This window comes from Ischnura elegans, chromosome 6 (assembly GCF_921293095.1).
Source record: "Ischnura elegans chromosome 6, ioIscEleg1.1, whole genome shotgun sequence".
Taxonomy (NCBI): domain Eukaryota; kingdom Metazoa; phylum Arthropoda; class Insecta; order Odonata; family Coenagrionidae; genus Ischnura; species Ischnura elegans.
The window spans coordinates 38,432,808-38,452,669 of record NC_060251.1 but is presented as its reverse complement, the minus strand read 5'-3'; the positions used below and the strand labels follow the sequence as shown (position 1 = coordinate 38,452,669).

General features: G+C 37.3%; 2 protein-coding genes across 2 annotated transcripts; one reads left to right on the top strand and one right to left on the bottom strand.

The window, feature by feature from the left end:
* Positions 1 to 277: 277 nt before the first annotated feature.
* Positions 278 to 7,340, bottom strand: LOC124160674 (phospholipase B1, membrane-associated-like). The gene is made up of 6 exons (XM_046536644.1): positions 6,992 to 7,340; positions 3,195 to 3,421; positions 2,946 to 3,105; positions 2,669 to 2,823; positions 1,619 to 1,805; positions 278 to 688 (listed from the first exon to the last, which is right to left on the bottom strand). Exons 1-6 carry the CDS (start codon positions 7,086 to 7,088, stop codon positions 528 to 530), a joined length of 987 nt encoding a protein of 328 aa, XP_046392600.1. The 5' UTR covers positions 7,089 to 7,340; the 3' UTR covers positions 278 to 527.
* LOC124161360 (phospholipase B1, membrane-associated-like) lies at positions 7,173 to 18,732 on the top strand. The gene is made up of 7 exons (XM_046537674.1): positions 7,173 to 7,238; positions 10,564 to 10,834; positions 11,809 to 12,035; positions 12,644 to 12,803; positions 14,838 to 14,992; positions 18,094 to 18,280; positions 18,572 to 18,732. Exons 1-7 carry the CDS (start codon positions 7,173 to 7,175, stop codon positions 18,730 to 18,732), a joined length of 1,227 nt encoding a protein of 408 aa, XP_046393630.1.
* Positions 18,733 to 19,862: the final 1,130 nt, after the last annotated feature.

Below are 19,862 nucleotides of genomic sequence, written 5' to 3'. Positions count from 1 at the left end.
GCATTTTCAGGCATGTTAATTTTCAAAACATTTCCTTAACTCCGCGTTTCCAGGGGGGGTAGCCCTCACTCACTCTCCCTCATCCCCCCAAAGCATATTCCTAGTTACGCCATTCTGATAGGACAGTTCTTACCATTTTGAAGGAACCATAATGTTGTTTTATTCCAAAGTAGTTCATGCCAACTTTTTAAAGAGTTTTCAGTATTATACATATATGCATCTCTAATAACTTAGTCTTGGTAAATTTTTGGATACCTTTTATTAAATTGGCTTTGAGCAATTGGATCTTGTTATAGTTTTCATTAACGGTTACAGAACAAGCAGTTTTAAGTGTAGTTCAATGGCCAACTTTTTTTTATATATCTGCTATGTTTTGTTTTTTATACTCCAAGTTCACTTCTCATTCACTGTGCTATCGTAAATTGTTGTCAAATTTTGATTGTTATCCTTAGATTGTCGACGCACTTAGAAATCTTTGCTAGCATTCACCTTCGACTCTCATGCTTGGGGATATGATTCGATGGGTCTCATTGGTGACAGTGTTTATGGTAAGTCTCCGAATTTTTTTCTGTGAATAGATAGGGATTTTTCTTGGTTGGACATTTGATGCCTTGGAAGAAGATATCTTCCAGTGTCATGGTTTTATTTCCCACTGGCTCCAGCATATTATTCCAAAGAATTCGTGCCACTGCAAATGAAAATAAAATTTCTGTTATTCAGTTATACATCTAAAAGGTAACGTCTCACTCTTTAGATACCTATTATTTTGGGATCCTAGATATAGAGTTTGAGGAAATGAGGAATGTTTCCACTGTGCAAGTTATTAGCTTATAGGTATATAGCTTGATAATGCAAAAATTTGTGATGGGGTATTTGATTAAACTCGTCATCAGTGCCTTGAAAGCGCTACTAGTAAGAGAACAGCGCATATATCATGGTCAGTAATGTGGTTTTTTGAAACCTGATAGATATCAATAGTAATTGGAACTTCAAGTTTTTATTAAAGCTGCGCACTATACTATTGATCATTCTTAGATTTTGTTGCTATTATTTCCGAATGTCATTGGATTAGAAGGGTGCTGAATTATTTTTTGCGTGTATATAAAGATGCAACAAATATAAGTGGACATACAATAATAATAATATGCCTTTATTCGGGCGAGGTTGAGACTAAGTCCCCTCTTCCACCTAACCCCTCGATAGCGACATTTGAGAGTCAACGGAAGAACAAAACCACAACATTAATTAAAAGTAATCAATAATTATATAATTTCTTCCGTTGACGATTCTTGGAATACTTGCTACGGGACAGGGATACAGGTAGCGTCTATGGCATATTCACTTTAAGAACTCAAAGAGCACTGCAAAGTCTAGATATGAGTGAAATTATTCACAGAGCTTGGGTAAATGATTTTTTTAAATCTCTTTGCGAAAAATTCATTTCCTTGTTCAGTTTACCACTCATTTTCCAGTTCCTAAGAATAGCTTAGTAACTAAGATGAATGTACCTCTGCAGTCATCGTAATGAGGTTGATTCTTACACTTATTGAGAACTATATGAGCATATAACGACATCAAATAAGCTGATGATATCTAGCTTGCTAAAATAATGTCTTACCTAATGCTGAGCCTCGCTGGTTGAGATGAAAACAATCCGCAGTCAAAATTGGCAAAGTGGGTGTGAACACTTTGGAGAATACTCGAGTCTCTGGCGCTCCCCTCGTCAATGGTGCATTAGTTGACAAGAAAAATGGCTGCCAAACCACAGTAAAGTCCTCTTTATTCTTGTAGCGGTCATCAGATGCCTGCAAATCAATCATTTTTAGTTTCAACTCGATTCAGTGAATTAAAAATTAATTGCAACAAAATTGTCTCATTTTGTAGTATTTCTCATTAGAGGTGTCACGTTCCTTAGTGGATGAAAAGATAGTTTTGAGTCGGAATAAATGCAAGAAATATTTCTGCACATGGTAACGCATGCAAGGTACCATAAGATATTGATGAAAACTTCAGAGATTTTGTTCATCATGGCTTATTCTGTCAGTTGAGTTCCTCCGTCTTATTATGATTTCGATTATCTCTTTTACTGCTAGTAAATTTAAATAGAATACGGGGGAATTGAGCTTTATATTCTCAAAGATGCAATATATGGAATGTAAATATTCAATCGGCCGACTATATCTACCAATATTATGTCTCCTTTGATAAACCAAACATTTACACCTTTTTTTCATAAAAACCGATTGTGCGAACTCATGCTTGGAGTAGCGTGGAATAACCCGCGTATAAGTTGAAGACCCCGTATCTTGGTTATGCCATTGAAATCCTCGTTGAGAGTAAATTTTCTATATTAATCAGTGGCGTAACTATGGGGGGGAATAAGGGGTATAAATCCGCTACAAAGCCACAGAGATATTAAAAAAAAACAATTTTTTCCTGTATCGAAATTATACTGTTTTCACAGTTGCGAAAATATCCCGCGGAATTTTGAGTGAAACCCAAATTTTAATCGCCAAAATGATGCAAAATTTACATCCAGGCATGCCAACTTCTGTCCCTCCCCCTCCTCCCTCCTAAAGGGGGATTTCGCCCCCCCAAATTCCCCCATCCCCCAAAGCATAATTCTAGTTACTTTACTGATATTAATAATACGCAAATAGTGTAATACCAGCTCTTCCTCTTTCTTCTGATATTCTCTGACGACAGCTGATATTTTTGCTATATTATCCTCTAGATCAGGTATCACTAGCAAACATGGGCAGGTGACTGGTCTTAGAATTTCGCAGGCTCTTGACCCCGGATATCTTGCGGTGAGAGTTGTATCTGTTGAAAAAATTACATTATCCTCTTTGATTATCGACTCATTTATTACTGATACGAAATTTTCAGTTGCATCATGCACGGCTCCAAGTAGGTATCACTTTTTCTCTCTTATGAGGACATACCTACTATTGAAATGAGATTTACAAACGTCCTTGGAAATTTTTCCTGGATGAAGTCCAAAACCTCTTGGAGACGGGTTTTATGTGCATCCGGTGAATTTCCGACTGGATCAGTGCAATAATATGAGCATATATTATTCTGACCTATTAATATGTTTATTAGCTGTAGGAAAAAAGTGAATAATTTATTATTTTGAGTTGTTTCGGAGATTGACATTGTTACAAACATATAATATGCTTTTATATGGTCACCTTCCAATCCTCTTCCATGTTGACTTTAGGATCTTCCGCACTTTTATTGTACAAATACATAGCCTGAGCGAGTATATCGTTATCAGTGGATCCAGAAATAGCTACATTGAGTTGGGCAGATTTGGAGAAAAAAGTGCCTTTTCCAGTTGCGTAGCCGTATAAATCAGAATTAAATTCTTTTAAGATGTTTGGTAGAGTAGTGTATTCTCTCCAAGTTTTTTCACCTCCTGAAAAAGCGAAAACATTTGAATATATATTTATTTCACAAAGTTTCATGTAAAAACTAATGTATCATCTTCAAAATTGAGTATTTCCCAGTATAAATTATTGCACTGTTAATATTTTCGGTTGCTAAATTGAGAAAAAATTTGAATAAATGATGTGATGAGAGGATTATGAATAAAATGAATTGCCTGCGCGGAGTCACACTTCCGGTAGGACCAAAGTCTTTTCGAGTTGGAATTTTCTTATGAGACTGTTAGACTCACGAAATAGCGCTTTTTTCATGCAACTTCATTTGCGACTAAAATTCTGCTTTAGAACCGGAAAATAGAAACGTTACCGATTACGTTATCGATTATATATCTGAGTTATTACTCAGATATATAATCGATGTTTATAATCGATCGAGTTATTACTCAGATATATAATCGATATCGACGACACGCACTGTTATTTCACAAATCAAAGTGACAAAACTTGCAAATTTAATTGTCCAGGAAAAGTACTCACGAAGAGACTCAGGAGCGACGACTCATACCTAACTTCTCAAATCAAAATACACACTCATTGCGAAAACAATTAATATGTACTTAGGGCGAAACATCGGAAGCGACGACACGTACAACCGAACCCCACTATTTTCATTACAGCACTCTCATTTGCTAGTTCGGCGTAGTCAACAGGAATGGCTGTACATTTTCACACGGCTCTCATATTTCCCTCACGTCGTCAACAAGAATTGCTACAAGTCATGCACTCCCCAAAACATCGTGGTACATGATAAACTGTTTATTAGGATTTATTGGTACTCGAGCGCTAACCATTAGGAATAGAAATAGTTTTTCATCTTGAATTTTATTTTGCTTTCAAGATTCAAGGAAATATTTTAAAATAATTATCTACCTAAAGAGAAGTAATGACGAGTGATTGGTCCGGGACATTTCGTGTACTGCAATGTCATAAGTTTAAGTAGCAGATTCATTGTAGGCATATCACTTTTACGACTAAAATTTCTATTTATTTTTTATTCTTCCACCCTAACTTGTGGCGCTTAAAGTCCTGCACTATTCATTCATATTCATAGAATTACGATTGCTAGTTTTATCAACTATGGAAATTTTTGAGCATTTTATTCATGAATTGGAGCGTTGATAAGTACCTCAATAGACAGATATATTGTTAATAATAGATTTTTAAGTAATAAATATTGTACGTATCAGTTATTATCACCTTAATTTTTCAAATAAATACTTGACATGGAACAGTTTACTGAAATTTGTATATTTTCCTGCCAATTCTAGTTTAATGTTGAAGGGTAAATCCATCCCCAATGTTCTAGAGAGCCCGTGTCTTTATGGTGGAAAGTGTGGCCTTAAAGTCAGGCGTTTTCTAGACGGCTATGTTGTTATTTAAGTAGTTTTCCTTTGTACAGATCCGTTAAAATTGTCCACTCGATTGACTTGGGAAAAATTTACTCTTCGGGATAAAGCACCATTCTTCCTCGTGATACCGTTTTGAGGTTATGTAGGCAAAAAGAAGGATTGATATGTGTATAATGTTAACGATCTGCCTTCTAGCACGAAATTTCGGTTTTTCATATCTATGAATAATTTAAGTATACCGGGACTAGCCACGGTGATAACTTCACGAAATCACCCGCAATTCACAAATTGTGCGAAAAATCCACAGAGAAAAATTCCTTCACCTTGAACGGGATTCGAATGCTTTAGCCAGTTTAGCTACCGAGGCGTCATTCTCCCCTGCAGAAATTTGAGGACTATACATGACAAGGTGATATGGACTGCTGAGCGTATGATGCCACGAGAGGTTGAAATCGTGCGCACAGCGCCACAGCCGGAGTGCAAAGCCCGAACTTTGAACACAAAGACGTTTTCGCTCCTGACTAATTTAAGTACACCGGGACTGGCCACGGTGAAAACGTAACGGAGTCACCCGTAATGCGCAAATTGTTTGAAAAATCCGCAGAGAAAAATTCATTCACCTTGACCGAGATTCGAACCCGAATCCTCCGATTTCCGGTCCAGTGCTTTAGCCAGTTTAACTATGAAGTCTTTTCTTTTTCCTCTCGTCCAAGCTAAATAATACACAATTGCGCCATCCTTAGGCTTATTGATAGGTACAAATTGATTGGATAAAAGTTTTGACTGAACACGTTGCGTACCGGAGAATTTTAGAGGAACGACATAGGTACCTGGGTAGATGTGTTGAGATTGAAAATATGTACCAATTTGGGCGAACTGCCTTTGGTTTAAACATGTTTAAAAAGCTGATGTTACAATTATAATAAAACGTAATAAAACATTACGATACGTCAATTCATAATAAATAGCGACCAACAACTGAAAAAGTTATACGAAATACCTAGCGGATGGATTTTTGTGGCCGAACATTTGTTTTTTTTGGCGTATCTCTCATCTTAAATGAGATAAAGTTCTCTGAAATCCGTTCTTCCCATGCAGAACGTTACCCCGTACCTTGACGCAGCCGAAGTTCGGCAATTGTCGACGTATAGAGTAATTTATCGTCGTTTCAGATCCGTAGGAAAAGGTGATCAGAGGAGAATAATACCTAGTAGTGGCATCTGGTATTGAAGAAAGGTGCCTGAGATATATTGTATATAAAGAAAGTGGGGTCTATAACAAACAAGGGATTTTACCAAGGAGTAGGATAAGGAAAATCGTCGTGGAGCCCATTAATTTATGATCTATGAAAAATTGAATAGAAGTAAGGTCTCGCCAGAATATGCTAAAACCATCAAGCACACTTACTGCTCCCACTAATTTTTACTGTCATTTTCCTTTCTATAATTTCTATGCAAACTAGGGGTGATGTAAATTAAGTAGAGAACAAAATGAAAGGTAACATCGAATGAATAGTTTCCAATGTAGTTTAAGAATATTTTTTTAGACTTGAAAAAAAAGCTTGAGAGAATTTCATGAACATATGAAGAGAAGTCATCATAAAGAAGTGAAAGAAGTTGGATGGATGAGGTGTGAAAATCAGTGGGCGACTATGAATCCGTCATTTGACCTTAGTATTAATTATAACTACAGATACATAGTCCGACAGATAACTACAAAGTCTGTTTGAAGTTTTTTTATTCAAAGATACCTATGTAACACAAAGGAGAAAGCTCATGCTAGAAATTTTGGTCGTGAAAGTGATACAAAATGGGTCTGCATTTGAGTGAGACACTGATCCTTAACTTATGTCACTACCATGTACTAAATATCCCGTACCCATCCATCGTCATCACTACTTTTATATGAAAGGCGAATGCGATAGATAACATTTTCTAAATATTGAATAATTATCATGAAAAAATGCTAAATTTAACGCGAAAAATTATTTATATCACTCATAGGCTTTAGTGCCAATATATCGAAGAAGGTACTGTGGCTGAAGCCGAAGTATTGGCAGCACCATTTACTTCCTATCCTAAATGCTTCTTCGGCATCCATTTAATCCCTATGCAAAGTCAGTGTCCTACGGGACTGTAGTGTCCCAAGTGTAAAGAGTCCAAGGAGCCCACACCCACTGTTTTATTTTCTCACCTCCAACGAAGGAAACTCCTCTGTGGTCGGTGAAGAATCCAAGGGGTGCTGGTTCTCTGGCCGCTGCCGCAGCTGATATGGAATCCCCCAGAGTCATAATCACATCGATATCTCCCGGTCGGAGTTGGTGAACGCTTGCCGGAGAACTGCGAGATCTCCACACGGGTTTATCTTCGGTGTAATGACAGGGAAATTTAATGTCCTCAGGGATTCTGTCCTGGAGGATCTTCCACCATTCACTGGGATCGTAAGCGCTTGCTGTGAGTTCCTGTTAGGGAAAAATGATAGGAATTACTCTCAATATTTTATTTTGTAATTTTTCACCAAGAGAGTTAACATTACTACCAAATTAAATATTTTCCTAGTAATGTTAACCCAATATTGCCTCTTAAGTGACATCAAAAATGTATGCATTCTCACCTCTATTCAGGAAATATTTAAGGCACGTGTACTTTTGTGCAGTACAGTTTAATGACGAAATATGTCGCTGCCACAATAATTATGGAAGAGTAGAAAATATTCACATTTTCGAATTTGAGAAGTCCTGAAATTTAGTGTCGCCAAGAAGCTTAAAAGATTAAAATGATGTTAAGTTATCAGCTTAGTGTTTCGTGGGACACCAGAGACATCTTAAGTCGCAGACAGCGCATCAATAAGGACAGCATCTGTCTAAAAACGACATCCTAGCAATGACTGGCGCCTCAATCTTCGGAAAATGTTTTTGCTAGAATTCTCCAATAATATATCCTCCCCTATTTATTTTTTTAATGCCATACCTCCGAAAGCAGAACTATATTAGCCTTTACCTAGGGGTTTCTCCAACAAGTTAGAAATTAAATATAATGAACATCCATGCCCTGGATAAGGGCAACCTACAATGGCGGGACTCGAACCCGTGACCTCATTTAGCAGGCAAGGTGGGACTTTTCCCTGAAGGGCAACTCCTCTAAAAGGTATTTATTCCGCTGTCATTGTGAATTGCACGATGAAATGCTGTTGCGATCATGCCTTTTTAATTAATTTACTTGCAATGCATCATTTAATGAAACAAGTAGTTGACTTTCTGCGCGGCTCTCTATCATACACTATACTCTCAACTACTGCTCACTAAACACTAGCTCGGAATAATGAATTTTTCTTTTACGAATTCATCCGTTTTCTAAAAATACACCATGATTCTCTTACGTTGCTCACTAAATGATTTACGTGTTAATTAGCCAAAAAGGAAGTGTTAAGGCATTATGGATATAAATACATGATCATGGGAAAAATCTAAGTATTCAAACAAGGCCATGGGCCCGTCAGTGTTAGAATGCAGCTGAGTTTAGACGTCGATGTCAAACTCTGAAATAGTGTGGGGAATCAAATCTCAGTTCAGTAATTAATTAATTTCTAAGCCTTAAAAACCATCTAGTATCTTGCCAATTGATCATTATCAAGTATTTTTGGTGATTTTATTTCTTAATTTCGCTTAGTTCAGTACTATTCAAGTATTGTAATTAATTAGCGGTGTGTATCATAAGTATCATTTGGTCCAACCAACTTTTTAGGGAAATACTCCGTAATTTTTACATATGCTTTACCAAAGACCGTCATTATTTTTTATACAATACTAGACCACAAACCTTAGTTTCCTTGCACACTCAACGATTATTGACGGCCGGTAAAATATCGACCGTCCACATTCAAATAGTGGACAACGGTAGGGTATGGGAACTTGCACCCTGACCGAATACGTACATTTAGCGATAAAAGTCGGTTGATCATGTAAACCAAGCAAGTGATCATGTGATCGGTTAAAATCTGGTGTATGTGCAAGCAGCGCTTCACCGATAAAATGGCGGTCGGATTTTTTTTACCGGCCGTCCAATATCGCTTTGTGCAAGGAGCTTTAGCTTCTGGCAGTGCTTCAAATCGGTGCCAACTCCGAAAAAATGTGTAATGGACGATGCCTGACTTACCGGCAGCGTCGATCCGTTCAAAACCCTGGCAAGCCTCAGACTGAAGTCATAGTAGCGCTGTTCCCAATTCTGGAGCAGTGAACTATCAGCCTCGCAAAGACCAACCACCGCGACAAGCAGACACCCTAGCGCCGGAGCAAGCTTCATCTTCGTCCACTCTTCTTTCGCCCTGATCTTCCTCGATTGCCTTCTTCCTCTAATCGCTGGACGGCGACTGAAGGCGTTGGAGAAGCTCTCTGGTTCCGGAAGAGACCGGATTTAATTTTATGGATGGGGGAGATCAGTCCACGCGCAGAAATTTGGGATAGCCCGCGGCGGAAGAGGCTGAGGGTCTGCGGGTAGATTTATACAGTGCCGAAAACCGGTTCAGTTGAGGTGAAGTAACGGATGAAGTTTGGCATCGATGGAAAAAATCCAGAGCTCCTCTTTTATACCGTCTGATGGAAAGGTTTCTCCCAAACTTATCGTATTTTGGATTTTCTTTATTGTATTTGGAGAGTTCGGAGCACTGCCAAATGCTAAGGTTTTTGTACAAAAATCCGAAGTTTTAAGAGCGATGGAATTGAATTTTTCCATATTAAAATAAATAACAATATTTTTACACACTTATGTTATAGGAAATCGCTCCAGTCACTTGGCTTCTCACCCCCACATTTAAGTTTTCTTTTTCATGCGAACAAAATTTTACTGAGGCAACGCAATAAAGGCATAAAAAATTCAATATTTTTTTAAAATTGCATGTATCGGAGGTTTTAGGAAGCAGGTGCGTATTACGCTTTTGCAAGCGAGCTTTCGGTGCCATTGCAGGGCGCATCAGGTAATGATTGTTCACTACATTGTATACTTAGCATCTTTTTTCTGCTCATGGGATAGCCTTGGCTATAATCTATGAGAATATAGCCCTTTATCGCCTGAAGATGCATCCTTTAGTAGGCGAAAAAGCTCGCTTGGCAAAGCGTAACGGCAGTTTTACACGAAGCACGGCATCACGCAGGTTAGCAATGAACACATGTTGAAATTGCGGGAATGCGAGCTTGGAATTATAGTAGAGATTATTGTGCCCAATCGCATCCAATATTCTCGCATATGTTCTACCTATTCACCGCTTTACACGGCACGATCTTCTTTGGGCCTTCGCACACACCTCCGATTGTGCAAGTACATCCCCCGTGTAAAACGGCCTTAATACGCAGAATTTCCCGTAAACCGCCGATACTAATGAAACTCGCTGCGAAACCGTATTTTAGATATCTATGTACACTAGCTGGTCGGGTTGGGTGAATGGACTCACGGGAACGGTGTTCTCAAACGCGGCCATTGAATTGTGATTGATTTACATTCTATTATCACGTTGATAGAGACTTTCGCGGGGTGGTGCAGCATGCGTAGCAAGGTTTTCGGGTTGACCTCTGCGTCGTTTCATCGACGCGGAGGTCAACCCGAAAACCTTGCTACGCATTCTATAATCATATTTTTTCATCACATATTCATATTTTTGTTTCAAAAAGAGGCCTGAATTTCTGAAGCCGATCGTTGAATTGTGGTATTAATAATCATCAATACTTCAGCCGAGGATTCGGGAATTCATAGATCCGTTATTTTCAACAACAGGACACGAGAAACCTGAGGTATCCACAGAACAACCCTTACAGAGAACCGATTCAAGACAGGATACCGCCGTGGATACCGCACCCTTGCGAAGTCGACCCTGAGGGAGCAGGATGGCGATCCGAGAGCCGGCCGACCACTGTCCACAAGCTGCGACCAGGAGATATCGACGTCATCGCTGCCATTGGTGACTCACTGACCGCGGGGAATTCTGCGAGGGAGATTTACCCTTTCGGTGTCATAATTCAGGACAGAGGCGTATCCATGACAGGAGGTGAGAGCGGAAAGATAAACGTTTCAATGGCGACAGACTATCATTCTCACACGATAGAGCCTCCAAGAATCTTAAAAACAATTAAGGGCTTCTCGATAATGGCATAAGTGTGGAAACAATGGTCGATAAATTTCTCTCTGTTTTGCAGCCAACTTCCTTCATTTTCTTCTCGTGACATCATAAAAGGATTTTTTTCACGTCGTCAATTTAATGACGCCTATACATTGGTCTACATTCCTGTTAATGTTCCGATTGGAACACGCCTAACGTGTTGGAAATGCTGCACTATGGACAGGTGATTCAATCGAGAACTTCAATATGTGTAGATCGAAAGTGTAAATTTAACTGAGCTGGAGTGATGGTTATCATCTGGTCCACTTCTAGAGAGACTTATTTCGAGTGACTTTCGTGAATTCTTTTACCATTTCGCAGTCAATATGAATGTCCTGTGTAACTTCCATTTAAATCGAAATTATGCCACTAGAGTTTGCAGAATATTATATATATTCGTATAGCAATTAGGTTCCACACTTTGTATGTATAGTGACGGCAGAGAAGATTATATGCGCGGCTTCGTCTTTCGTATCCGTTTAGTATGGACTTAACACCATGCTAGATTTTAAAATAATATGAGATGGATATGGATTTACCACGAGTTAAAAGCCGGGGTAGACAAAAATAATACTCACAATGGCCCGTCAATTAAAATTCGGTGATCCAAAAAATACTGCAAGCAGTCACTAAAAAGGCCTTTGATTCAGTGATATGAAAGATTTGCAGGAATAGTAATCTTTAACTCATTCAACTCGAAGACTACCTCTCATCACATAACCCAAATATATTGAATGTATCTTTAGTTAATAGGTTTTAGACAAAAAAAGGTATTGGCAACTAAACTGATCATTTTATTTAACCGATTATTTTTTAATGATTTTAATCGTCATTGATTTGCATTACCTCTTAATTACGAACAGGAGGTGTCGGAACATGGCGTGAAATCACTACCCTGCCGAATCTAATTAAGATTTTCAACCCTAATGTGATTGGTTTCGCTAAAGGAAGAGGAGATTTTTTGTCATATAATGCTCAGCTAAACGTCGCTATCCCAAGTGCGATAGACGACGATATTCATAACCAAGTGCGGCTATTGATAAAGAAAATGAAGAGAGACAAGAGAATTGACTTCAACAATGACTGGAAGGTAATCCCATTAAGCAGAGAGGAATGTGCAAAAGTCCAACTTTCTAAAAAATATTCCATTTTGAGTGAAACGCAAATACCTTTAGCATATTTTCTAAGAAAGAAGTTTTTTATACCATTATGGCATCCACCAATATTACACAAGCAAATTTGGTAAATTTACAGCTTTCAAAAATTATAATACAGACCGTATGCTTTTTCGATTTTTTGAGCATACAAATTGCCATTTTCATGAAACTAATATTATTTGACTACAGTTACAGCATTAAAATGTTAATAAGAAACTCAAAACACACTGGCATGATGCGTTATTTTTTGGCATAACGAACTGAAAATCAGGCAAGTGTCAAAATGGCATTTTAATTATAATCAGTGATTTTCTTATGCTCAGATCATTATCATCCTAAGACCTTACATAAAAATTATAATTATCAAGCACAATTTTCGGTAAATCTTAAGCCAAATTTTTCTTTTCACTAGTTGAGGACAAATAATGGAAAAATATACCTATTTTAGAAGTGAAAATGGCATTTCATTGCTTCGTTAGGGAACTTCCTTGACTTCAGCTATCGATAATTTCTAAACAAGTCTTTACTTTCTTTCATATAGCTCCTCACCATTCTTATTGGACACAATGACCTCTGCTCCTATCATTGTTTTGATCGAGAGAAGCACTCCTCACGACAGCATTTTCTTCACTTACAAAAGGCGCTGGACTACTTGTACAAACATGTGCCCAAAATGTACGTGAACCTGCTGTCCATTTTAGGTGAGACTGGTTCCAATTATGGTTATGATGCAGTCCTTGCAAAGGCCTACAACATTTTGCAGGGGGACTGGAACGATTAATTTTCTGAAGTCCAGGTGTGGGGGATGAAATAATAAACCAGGTGGACTATTGATTATAACTTAAGTAGTCAACCTTCAAATTAGTTATATGCCTCCAATGACATTTTATCTTCCCGTTTATCTGCCGCAGTGGGAGAGGGCAGTTACATACCTTCAACTGGGATAACAATGGCGTAACTTTTCATGAATTCTTGGAAACACACTAACTTATCTAATTTTAAAATTAATAAATTATGCATGTAAGTGGTTAAAATTATTGACATCATGGTTATTCAGTTAAAGGCTTTTTCTGTACCAATAAGTACGTTAATAACCAGGGCATTTTTCTCTATCCCGACTTCAAGAAACCTTTGGCGCTCGAAATATCTCTTAGTATACTATTTTCAAGTGTTCCTTAAATTTTACATATAAATTTATTTTATTCCGGTAAAAATGAAAATAAAAAACATTTCTACTGGGGAATAATCGCTATATTGCAACGTATCAATGTATATAATGATAGCTAATGTTCAAAATTTCTTCTATTCTATGCAAATAATGTTTTAACAGATATGCTATTCCCAAGAAATTATAAAATTATAATATTTCAGTTCAAATATTTTTGCAGATATGCAATTTTTAACATCAGTTGGTATTTTATCCCATTTACGACAAGCGGTATTATTCAGGGGAAAAAGAATTCCTAAAACGATCCTTTCCGCATTTTGATCCTTCTTCTCATTCCACAAATACGTTGGGGTGTATTCAGAAAATAACGGGAGCAAAATATTTAAATTTCTAACGAGTTTGAAGAGTACTACAGTAAATTTAAAAAAATTATGTTGTTAAATCCTTTCTATACCATTTTCTGAAACATCAAACCTTTAAGCGAGAGATAAGAGGGAGTATCAAGAATACTATTGAGGAATATCACCAGTTTTAAGTTTGTTTCACACAGTTAAAAATGCGCATTTTTGTTCAACCTTAAGTATTTAATTTTCTTATAATTCCAGAGTATTACGTAAAATGTCGAAAAGGCTGTATACCAAGAATAACCTCTTCATGGTTACTGCAAAGCGCATCTAAAAACTTTTTACAACGCCATAGCTCAGAAACAATTTCGGCCCCATATTTGCGGACAAAAAATGCTTTAAATTACCTACCCCCTACCTTCTGAAGTTTTTCAATTTCCCACTGTACTTATTAACTCATTATATTTTTTAAATACATACTAACTATCCATAGGAACTTTTGATATGATATCCATGATAATGCATGAATCACTTACAAGGCCTGCTTTTCGTTTTTCAATTACTAATAATTAGTTTTATTTGCATGGTAGCATGTTCGTGTCCTTAGCACTCTCCTAGGTTATGGCCTGACCGTGTGTCGTTGTCCGGCGAACGTATGCGTTTCTGATGAAGGCTAAGATTAATAGGCCATGATGAAGACTAGAAATACCCCTACTATACCATTGTCTTAAACAATCTTTGATCTTAATAAAACGAGAGATTTGAGTCATTATCAACAATAGAATTGCGCAATCTCACGAATGTTAATATTTTTTCAGACGCTTGAAGCATTGCATATTCACTCTCTAATAAATAACTTATTATATTTGCCAATATCTTCTAACTATATGCATGAAATTTCTATATGTTATAACTCATACATGAATCACTTACTAAGCTAGCTTTTCCCTTTTTCTATTACTAACATTTAGTTTTATATGCATGGTAGCATGTTCGTGTCCTTAGCACTCTCCCAGTTTATGGCCTGGCCGTGTGTCGTTGTCCGGCGAGCTTGGCCTGTGTCCGGCGAACGCGTGCGTTTCTGATGAAGGCTAAGATGAGTGCTGCATGCCTGGTTTGCAATTGTGAAGAATTACGATATTTCCTGGTTTTGGCTTGCACTGTACCTCATGGATCACTCACTGAAACGATGGCTCAGCATCAGAACTATTTCCATTTTCCAGATCCAACTATCTCGGCGAGGATTCCAAGTTCATTGACATGCGAAGTTATTCGTCGTGTGTTCTGTTCCTGCTTGTACGTTAGCCCTAATTTTGAGGGGACCAAGGTCAACATTAGTTCACAAGTCCGAGAGTATCAAGCAGTTGAAGAAGAACTGGTAATTTTGAATTTACTTTTGCACGGTAATTTAAGGTGTATACCATTACTTCACCCGAATTGAAATGTATGCTTTAACATTCTTAACCTAACACCTCGGTAATATTGCCATGGGAATTACAGAACCTGGATAGCGTAGTTGACAGCGCAGTGGCCCGGAAAGCCTAAGGTCCGTGGCTCGATTCCGGTCCAAGGGAATTTTTCTCACGGCAATTCTTGTATATTTAACATTCAAGTCTTCTTAATTGACTTCAAAAAACTAAATTATTCACCTTTTCAGTCATCAAAGTTTGTAATAGCATGAAAATTCAACCTCTCTCTCAAAACCTTGACTTTCGCAATAAGTTCAAATAGCTAAATCCTTTGAAACTCCTCCGATCAATTCGTGATTTGAATGAGAGCTGATAGAAGAATAAAAACATATTACTATCTTACATATCCAGCAGTATAGCTTTGTAATGTGTAGACAGTTTCTTCCCTGCTGGGCATAGCATTGGCAAGCATTTCCAATTTGGAGTTCTCGCAAAAGGTCTTTCAACTCAAAAACAACCCAATGTTACCCTATTTTATTTCCTAATTACTCGCACCGTAAAATTCTTTTGATTGCTCTATTTTATATTATTCGTCTTTCTCCGAAAGACATGGCTATTAACTGTATTTAAATTCATTACAACATTTTTGTCGTTCATTTTTAGGGGCAAGGTCAAAGATTTTCACATTTAGCAGCTAATACATTCGATTTACTTAGTATATCTGCACAAGTAAAGCAGATTTAAGTGTTATACAACCATTTACCGTTTCATTCAAATCTAAGACTCCCAACTAAAATTTCAGTCCTTTCAACGTACCGCAATTATTTAATGTACGTCCTTTTAGCTCCATTGTGTCCATAGGTTTCCTTGAATTTTAGCCTTACACTATACTATTTCCTATTTTATAATGGATTACCGTGGAACCTGAATAATTCGAACTCCTTTAATTCGATATATTCTTTAATTTGAATATTTCTCTTGGTCCCTAGCATTTTTTATCCAAGCAATGCTAAAAAATCGTGGATAATTCGAATTCTATTTTGGATAATTCGAATTTATTGTGTGTTAAATTAAGGTATAAATTATAATCTACGGCTAAAGATTATTATAAATCCATTGAAAATACCCTTTAATAACGCCATTGTCAAAAATGACATCTTGTCTAAACGTATACGATTACGAGTTAAGTTCGTAGTGCACAGCAGTTCAGATGTTGTTGAGAACATTTTGAGGTTACAATAAAAATGTTACTATACTTTACTTCGTAGTTTGTTGAAATAAATATTCCCGATATAAGGTGACATTAATCTTGTTAATAGGCATGTTCAAAGTATTTATATTGCAACAGTGTCAATTTAATAAAGAGAATTGATTGGAAAAATATTTTTTTTACCTATTTATTAAAGACTTCTTCCCTCCAGCGGGCGCGCTTTGGCGCAAAGTGCAACGTTGTGCCGCTTCGGCCTCACGTTATTAATAGTAGTTGGTCAGTGAACCAAACGCACCAATTATTCCAACAAGATCATGAGTGTACGCTTCTTAATTCGAGTTTTTGTTATTAATATCAGAGGAAAACCAAGTGTTGCACTGAGTGCCACGCGCGCCCGCTAGTGTCAGAGAATATGGCGCGCCTGCTGGAGGGTTAACTCGAATTACTCGATAATTCGAATTTTTTAACTAGTACGTTGATCTTCGAATTAACCAAGTTCCACTGTATTACTTTAACGCATTAAAACAGACGAGATCAGCATGTAAATCATCCCTTCATCTCAAAACATGAGTTGTAACATCAATCTTAGATAACAAATGATAATAGATGTGCTTGCTTATAATGGTTCATAACGCGATGCATAAAGGTTGGAGAAAAATTGAGTCAAATAAATTTAACCCAACATAGCTAATGACAGTAGGAAACAAAATTACCAATGGTGTTTAGATCGAAAACGCACCATTTTTAAACGACAGAAAGCCAAGTACTGCGATTTACCGCGAGTTTGCACCGTTGCCGAATGCTCTAGACGACTCATTACTTTGAATGATGTAACCATTGAGTTTATATCACCATACGAGGCTCCACTATGCAGCAGCAGAAGTTATAATTTAAACACGGTTCCAGCGCATTAAATCACACTCCAAATTTTGTCACTAGTGGCACAAGTGTCGGAAGGGGTCTATGTATAAGGAACTGTATCATTTTCAAGTCGAAGGTAAGTGGATGATTGTGCGATCTTGATATGTACAAAACTAAACGTGTATTATCGTTAATAGGAAATCAAAAGCTGCAGTGTATTAATGCCAAAGTTCTTTGTACGTGGTAAAAGCGATATACAATACAATATACAATTTTTTGGATTTGCCTGTCGAGCACTCTCGCAGCCAATCGGAGCACTTGTCTCAAAGTTTATGTAGTTTAAAAATGGTGCGTTTTCGACCAATACAGAATAAGTAATTTTGGTACCTACTGGAATCAGCTATCGAACTATCTTCTATCCAACAAAATGACTGATGGATATTTCTCCAGATAGAAAAATCTGCCGATTTCGTAGATAAATAAAGTAACGGTAGCGCTATTGGAGGGTCCCGATGTCGCAATGGCAACGTGGGTATTCCCTATCCTACACTTCCATTCCTATCCCCTCCTTGTGGCGTCGCGTGTATCCTATCCGGCCCTTCTCTCCTTTCTTCCTCCCACCCCATTCTCTCCCCCGGGTGTCCGGTCGAATCAATTGAATTATTGGGTCGCGGTGTGTTGTAATCTTCAAAATGACCTCCTCATTCGCTGGCATCAGCGATCCAGTATTAAAATTTCGTGACACAACATTTCTCCAACCTGTATATGTCGCTGCTTTCTTAGGAAGGTTTCAAAGACACTTCGAAGTATTTGGCAGATATATTTTACTAACCACTCAATTTTCCACACTGAGGTATCCTCCTAGGAAATATTAAATTTAAGATAGAGGAAGATCTTTTTCCATAAAATTTTCTCACACATAGTAAATGTGACTTGCGGTATCGTATCACAAAAATGCTCCCTCACCAAAATGAATATGTACACGTCTCTTTATTAAAGACCTTAAGTGGAAGATACGAGGGTAGAGAAGATTTTGCGGTGACTTTTCAGCCCTTTCCTGCCATTCTCAACGGTCCAACTAAATCAGGCGAGCCAGAAAACCCACAACTTGTACGATATTTGATGGAGAGACTTCCTATTTGGACGAAGGAGTGCTTCCATCTGAACCAAAGAGGATTGGCAACAGGTAATTTTAGAAAATTGCTACCTATTTCCTTCATACAATGGGTTTAGAATTTAAAAGGGTTAAGAATTCCTAATTTCTTTGGAAAAAAACAGAGATACACGGATTAAAACAAAATAATGAGTTATTGCATTCCTGTGATAAATAATTTAGACCTGAAGAAACATAACGTTTTGTAAACCGGAAAAGGAGACAATAATCATAAAATCTTGTCATAGCTTATCTAATAATTAATTAACCTATCATTATTTAATACTTTAATCATTAACAGGTATTTTTTAAATTGCATTGTAGCGTCCATTCTTCTGTGGAATAACATGCTGGAGCCTGTTGGAGCCAAATCAAGGACATTGGATGATATCCTGATAGATGAATACAAATGCCCAACGACTAGAGCACCATATTTCTTCACTAACAAGAACTCGGAAACCTTTTACTGGGAAGGGTATCAATAATGGGGTATACTGTGAATTTGTGATACATTATTTGTGAAGCCTATTACCAACAATTCTAGTCGAAATATATCGCAATTTTTTTGTAAAGTCTCTTCTATTTCGAGCTTCAATGAACATGGCTCACTTAAGCGTACCTAACTGATGAATATAATGATAATATAATGTGATGATAAATTTCAACGCTTCCAGTGCATTTTCTGAGCAGAAACAGTAGGTTTAAGAAGCACGATTTTAGTTATACATATTTCAGGAAATTAATGGACGATATCAAAGTTTTATTTGAGCCATAGTGCCTACTGAAGGAATAAAAAAATACTTTCAACGGTCTATGACCAGAAGTTATCATTAATACAACAATCCTCGGGCCTATTGAATGAAGCCCTCAATTTACAACCTCCCATGCCAATTCTTTCACTTCCCTATGATTCCTTTCCTTCATTTCTTCTTAAATTTTCTTAAAAAAGACGTTTTTTTATTGCTCCAATGAATCCGTACGACCGAAGAAAAAATGATTGTGAATATTCGCGGGATTATTTATTCGGGCAAGTATTATGGATGCATTTAAACATTTGCAACGCTAAGAAAGAAATGAAACAAGCAAAACCAAACTCAAAACTCATTTCACTACAAACCAAAATAACTGACAACCTGAATATGGAGCATTCAAGCACGAAAAATATTAATGGAGTTGGATTCTATGCATGATTGTTTTAATATATTCTGTGGAAACCTAACTTCTATTCAACTTTTTCTAAAAACATATATGCATATATGAATGGTATCAATGACTCTCTTCCTTCTCATGCTCCCCGGTACAGACGATTTCTTCTCTTATCTCACATTTTTTCTTTCAATTCATCTCCGGTACCTTTCTGTAATACAAGACTCTCGTCTCCTATGGTCACTTTTTCCTAAAGATCGTGTATCCGATACGAATAATACTTCTTCAAATATGTCAAAGAATCCTCAATTCCTAAACATTCGTGGTTGAAATTCCGCTAGTTATTTTCATGTAAGTCTCAATGCGGCGTCCCTGAAACACATCCACGACTTTGTGCAATTCTATACCATTCTAGCTAAGTTCAGGGTCGAAATGAAATCGGAGTCAAAACTACTACTCGGGTCGAAAC